The sequence below is a fragment of the Electrophorus electricus genome, chromosome 1, assembly GCF_041902795.1.
Source record: "Electrophorus electricus isolate QZ-2024a chromosome 1, ASM4190279v1, whole genome shotgun sequence".
Classification (NCBI taxonomy): Eukaryota; Metazoa; Chordata; class Actinopteri; order Gymnotiformes; family Gymnotidae; genus Electrophorus; species Electrophorus electricus.
The window spans coordinates 6,741,221-6,747,649 of NC_137497.1; the positions used below are offsets into that span (position 1 = coordinate 6,741,221).

Here is a 6,429-nt window from a genome sequence, read left to right on the forward strand (position 1 = left end):
GAAAGGGCTGTGTTTAGTGTGTGTGTGTAGTTTGTGTTTAGTGTGTGTTTAGCATGAAGGACTCTTACATATAAAAATATGCCCTCTATTTCTTTGACATCAGTGTGTGTGTGTGTGTGTGTGCGTGCGTGTGTGCGTGTGTGTGCATGTGTGTGTGTGTGGGGGGGGGTTTGTATTTCCTTGTTATTCTTGTTTTTCCAAAACTTGACATATTAAATTCATGCCATATTGACACCTTGAGAGCGTAGTATAGAATAGAATTCTCTCTCTGTGAGAGTAACACTTATTTTTTCCTAATGTGAGGGGCTGGGTCTCCTTTCCTGGCTTTGCATAATTAAAGCAACAACCCCAATAAACAGGCATGTAGGTACTAATCCCAAACAGACAAGCATGTATGTACTAATCTCAAAGAACCAGGTCTGTAGGTATTAATCCCAAAGAGCCAGGCCTGTGGGTGCCAGTCCCGAAGAACCAGACCTGTAGGTACTAATCCCAAAGAACCAGGCCTGTGGGTGCCAATCTCAAAGACCCAGACCCAAACCCTCCAAGAGGTTTTAGCCTGGCATGAAGCCCCTTTCACAAGGACCCAAAAGTCAATTCAGCGCTGATACCAAGAACACAAATTGTGTTTAATTACTGGTTGATACCGTCTTAAGGCCAATACATTCTTACTTGAGGTTTATGTTTCAAAACATAAACCATTTAATAGATGGATAAAAAATGTTAATTGTTTTGGGTCTTAATTTTTTTATTTTTTATTTTACTATTTACTTTTTATTTACGCCAAAGTTTAATGCTGCAGTGCTGTTATCAGGTGTTTCAAAACATACTTGGCTCTACTTCACTCTGAAACTGGCTTGTGTTTGTTTGGTTTTTTTTTAATTAAAAATAAATGTCCTGTATAGTCAGCGAGCTGTGAGAGTGATGTTTCCATTTTCCAAAGCCACCACTGCCCAGGTAACGGAGAAAACCCGGTCAAACAGGCTCAAACACTCGATGGCAAAAAGCCTGACTTCTAATCTCAGAGAGAACTGTAACTGCCTTGGTAACATACGCAGGGTTTTTAAAATCATTCAAAGCACCTATTTGACAACTTTGTCAGAACTCCGAACGTGTCGCACTTGGAGCCTGATACGGTTTGTTTTACACAGATTTACAGACTGCTGGCAATGCATCGCATCCCCGCACCACCATCGCACCAGCATCAAGGCTGGTGTCAATTAGCCAAAATAAGAACAGAAAGGTACATGCAGTATGTGTCATGGATGCTAATTTGTTTCAGGCCAGAACTCGTTACGAGCGCTACAGCGGTGTCAGACGAGTCAAGGCGATAGCTTCCCGAAAGCCGCCCTTGGAGATGAAAGCAGTCAGATTGTGTATGGCACACTGTAGCTGGCTGGTGTGCGCAAGATCCTCGTTAATGTCCTGAAGGCCTACAGTGCAGGCCGAGCTGGTATGGGTGGGACAGGGTGGAGGAGTGCGTGGAGCGCCGCTGGCTCTCGGGAGGGGACGGTGCTGGTGGCTCGGGTGGAGCGCCTGCTTGCAGCGAGCCTCCGTTCTTCTGGCGTGACGGAACTGGGAGGTCGAGCTCGGCCTGAACAAAACGAGCAGGCTCCTGGGTCAGAGCCATGCCGCTCAGCAAGAGCACGGTGGGCCGGACAGACGGTGACAATGGAGAGAACTGCCGCTCTCTCTCTCTCTCTCTCTCTCTCTCTCTCTCTCTCTCTCTCTCTCTCTCTCTCATTCTTCCCCCTCTCTATCACCCTAAAGGTGAGCACTTTGTAGGAAAAATAAAAGCAGGAAGAATCAAGATTTGTCATCTCTCTCTCTCTCTCTCTCTCTCTCTCTCAAGATCACTATTTCTCCCTCTCTCTCACACACATTTGGTGTGTGTGTGTGTGTGTGTGTGTGTGTGTGTATAATCATTACAGGATGCTGAAATAGAGAAGGCCTCCTGAAAGCAATCACATCTAGAGTTACTAAACTGGATGCCCATGGCCTATGAGCTGGGACCTTTTGAAATGAGTAGGTATACTTTTAATCAATCTGGCCACCAGATAAATGTTATGTCTGCATACTCAGCAACATACACAACTTGCACACACACTATACTGTTTAAGCTAAACACAAACAGGCTAATCCCCAGTTTGCCTCAGCACTTGAAGCTGTAAGGGTTGCTCAGGTAGTAAACACAATCCAGTCTACGACTACTACTGCTGACTACGTTACACTTGCCAAAGTCTGCCCGGTTGTTTGCCTGCTTCTAACGTTCATATCTGATGTGCCATCGTACACGCAGTAAATAGGAGCACGCAGAAAACAGCACGCACGGGTAAAAATACCTTGTTACCAAAAATAAATAAAATAAAAATCTGGTTTGGACCGGCACCTGCAAATGGGAAGTATAAGTGAAATTATTTGCTCCGAAATCGGAATATCTTAAATATACAAAGTATATTAGTTTGGCGAAATGGTGAAGTATCTGTTATCTGTTCTGATTTGCGTATTTGATTTACTTTAAAATCAAGACCACTAAGATTCGCAGACCTTATTTTTCAAGGGATACGTAAGCTCAAGTATATTTTGACGTTACGCAATTAATAGAGTGGGCTAAATAACGCAAATACTTTCTGTTTAGTGATTATATTGACGTTTTAGAATTTGCGTTAGTGTTCTTAAAAATCTGCTCTTAATAGCACACGAAATCTAATAATAAGGGCGTCCGAAAATAGTGGTATGGCTGTAAAGGATTAGAGTTTGGAGAAGACACAAGGGGTCTCTTCTGCTGATGTAACGCTTTCTGACAGGACCTTTCAGAGGACCAATAGCAGAAAACAGACATAAAGACAACATGTTCTCCACGTTTCTCTTGACCAAAACCGGTCCCACCTTCACCTTCTGAGAGAGAAAACCAAAGTTAAAATATAATGAGGATGCACCGAAGACTATGACACAGGAACTGTTGCCAGGATTATATTATTTCTGCTAGGAAAGGCCTGCATTTTGCAAAATCAGGCAATGCTATTAGCTAATGCGCATAAATGTTAAACTAAAACAGCCTAAAGTCTAGTTCATGTCTTTCTGGTTACAGACAGTGTAGTGATGTGGCACAGACACGAAAAGAACGAAAACGCACCAAAACATCTAAAAAAAAACACGTTTTCTATCAAATACACTATAGCGTAACGTATATCGCAGCCAGGAATTGCTATTGAAATAAACGAAATTACAAGCGATACCACAATCTGTCGTAATTTAACGTTTGCGTTTTCATTTACGGCATTTAGCAGACGCTCTTATCCAGAGCGACTTGCAAAAGTGCTTTGCCGTTTATATCAGTGAACATTCATTATGTACAGCCTAAAAAACTCAAAGTAATTTAGGAATATATCCCAAGGGATCACAGGGCAAAAATCCACCTCGGACTGGTTCGTGAGGGAATAACCTGTCTCTGCAACTGAGAGCGAACTTTAACGTGAAATTAAACGGTTACAACCAAACGACCACAGACAGAGCGCGGAAAACAGCAGAGCCTGCATAAACCAATTTAGTCCCATTCTGTCCGCTCTCCTGACCCGTTTTGGAAAAACCTTTCTGATCCAATGCACACGACGGTGATAAAGTCCGGGGAGACGGATTCGGGGCCAGATGCGGCACTTCGGCGCTTTCGGCGGAAATGGGTCAGTGGAACAAACCCCAGTGCGCAAAGGTCTGCTTAAAATGTCGCGCGTTTCGTATTAAATCGTGGCTTTCAAAGTTTCTATAAGCGAAGCAATCTTTGTCTACTTCTCCGGTATGTGTAGCGTAGCCTACTCCGCATAGTCCACCTTGCGACACCCTAGTAAACTCTGAAATTGTCCCAGTCACACGAGAAGAGAAAATGTGAGGGAGTATAGCATGCATATCTTCCAACTAAAAACCTAGAACCGCTATTATGTGTTATTATTATTCCCAGGTGCGTGTGGCGGCCCCGATTGCAGAGCCGTACATATGAGTACCGCAGATACGGAGCTGGATGCGCTACCTGTCCGGATAACTTCACTTGTCTTCCAGAAACTTAAGGTTAGAAATACTCGCACAACTCACGTTACTGTTTATCTGTTTTAGCAGCCGTCCCCTCGCCGCTCGGCTGATAGATAGTTCAGAAACTAGCTGTCAGAAACAGGTGCATCCCTACCTCGCATAGTGGTGGCGACTCGCTCCCGGACGCGGCGGTCATGAAGAAACAAACAGACACGGACAGGGCTACAACAAGATCCTTGGCGAGAAAGTTTCGTGTCGCTGCTGCCAAAGCATTCCGAAGCGCTGTGTGCTTTTGCATGTGGCATCTGCGGGGTGCATATCCAGCGCAGGTTTTCACCGCTTCCACGGGAGAAAGGGCAGAGCGCACGGAAAGCCTTCCGGAGCTCGGATTGGACTGGCACGCTCCGCTCCGCCCACTTTATAGCGGCTCCGGTCGTTAAGTTGTAGTTCACAGAGACCCCCGTGGACGAACACGGCTCTCCCGTCGCAGCGGAGTATGCACGATAGCTTCGTTGGTTTAAAATGATAGCTTCGTTGGTTTAAAAGGGGTTATCTGACTAATGACATTTTTTTTTTGCACTACAGGCTTTTATACGTAGCAATTTAATTGCTTTCTTTTTTAGCCGCTTAAAGATAAAGTGTTTTTTTTTCCCTTTTATTATTATGAATAATAATAATTGTATTATGAACGGGTTAACTGTGAATTTTGGCCAATTTTTATATATTTCTTATTATTACTTTTTTTCCATAAGGTCAGACTGGTGTCGTCACAGAAATATGTGTCCTTTGAAGTCCTCTGATCCTGGACTTAAAATGGATGCATGGTTACTTGTCCACGTGTAACTCCTACCATGGGTTTCTTCATTATTATTATATTAAAATGCATGCGATGTAGCACTTACGTTTTTGAGCACTTCAAAGTGTCTGAATTCCTTAAGCTTAGCTTAAAATGGTTATTACATTTTTATTCACGTTGTCTATTACATTAAATAACATGTTTATTACATGATTATGGGTGATGGCTTGTAATATGTATCATTACAATTTTGGGGTCACAGTGACGTCTAAGGGATTCCGAATTTACACAATTTTAGGTATTAAATTTAAGCTATATTCTTGATTCAAGTAAACTTGAAAATGATTATAGGCTTCAGTTTTTCTGCCCGTAAAGAAGTGTCATTATAGACCATAGTTACAGCGGTGGGACATTGCAAGAGACATGAGACATCTCGCATCCGTGCAGACGCCTTTACCGCCGTTCCTTGCTGTGCCGCCATGGCGATAGGTGGAGGACCATCTCAGAATTGAAGGCAGTGCTCGAGTACTGATGAAGATAGTGGAGCATGGAAAGGTGGACCAGCGTTTGCTCCGTGACGGGCGGCCGACGCGACCTCAACCCTCTGGCCCACTGACCCGTTTGGAACGAGCCTCGGGACGCCAGATAGACCCGCTCTGCTTTCTCTTCATGTTTGAAATCACTCCAACAGTTTGGTGGGTTGACAAGCTCAGCTAAGGCAAGATTGTATGCTGCATACCACCCACATGACAATTACTGTATATCATGGTTTTGTAATCAGCTACATAAAATCTCCCATTGGTGACCGGCCTTGTCTAGGTAAATAGCTTGTGATAAAGGAGAAAATGCAAGTGGGTGACTTTGCCCATCTCCCGGTTGTGTGTGTGTGTGTGAGTGTGTGTGCGTGTGTGTGTGCGCGCGCGTGCGTGCACGCGGGGAGGGGAGCTGAAAGCTATGGACCCATCCCGGTTAGGCAGAGACAGATCGCCGCGAGCACATCTCCAGTGACCTACATTTACGTCTTTTCTTTCTGTTTTTTATTTCCCATTTTCCCCCTGCAAGCAGCTTCATAATTGTGATGTAATGACCAAAGCAAGCATGACAATAAGCCAGACTGGTCAAATGGACATTGTGGAGGTTCTGGGCTGGAGAGGCCAGACACTCTCACACAGGGGGAGAAAATAATGCTTTTGTATGCCTATTCACTAAGGCCCAAGGTTTGACATTAAAAAAAAAAAATTTAAAAGTGTGCCACTTCACCTGTGAAGTTGAATAGTTATTGTTTGCTGGCTGCAGAATGTGTTGACGTTATGAATTTGATGTGGTATTTCTGTTTGGTTTTGCCTTATCAAACTTGAACACCGCTTGGATGGAATGACCAATATTACCAATCCCTCAGGTGCAAATCAGGACTGGTATGGGAGCTCTGTTTGTACGGCATTACATATGCAAAAGTGGGACTGCAGTGATAAATGAATGATTCAGGAATTGTCAAGACCATATGGCGCCTAACAGTCAGTGAAGTAGAAAAAGACTTAGCTGTGGTCTACAGCCGCCCTGTACGTTAAAGCGTTTCAGTTCAGTGAAAAGGTCTCTCTTCTTTTCTCTTC

General features: G+C 44.0%; 1 protein-coding gene and 1 long non-coding RNA gene across 2 annotated transcripts in view; one reads left to right on the plus strand and one right to left on the minus strand.

Annotated features, from left to right (window-relative positions):
- Positions 1–4,495, minus strand: part of rorb (RAR-related orphan receptor B) — a 26,478-nt gene extending 21,983 nt beyond the window's left edge. Inside the window, exon 1 of the mRNA XM_035525848.2 lies at positions 4,178–4,495. Within this exon, the coding sequence (XP_035381741.2) occupies positions 4,178–4,328 (151 nt within the window). The 5' untranslated portion in view covers positions 4,329–4,495. The remainder of the gene's footprint in view (positions 1–4,177) is intronic.
- Positions 1–4,972, plus strand: part of LOC145656944 (uncharacterized) — an 11,813-nt gene extending 6,841 nt beyond the window's left edge. The window contains exons 1-3 of the long non-coding RNA XR_014122615.1: positions 1–3,680; positions 3,956–4,062; positions 4,776–4,972. The exon at positions 1–3,680 is cut by the window's left edge and continues 6,841 nt beyond it. This is a non-coding gene — a long non-coding RNA (uncharacterized LOC145656944). The remainder of the gene's footprint in view (positions 3,681–3,955; positions 4,063–4,775) is intronic.
- Positions 4,973–6,429: the final 1,457 nt, after the last annotated feature.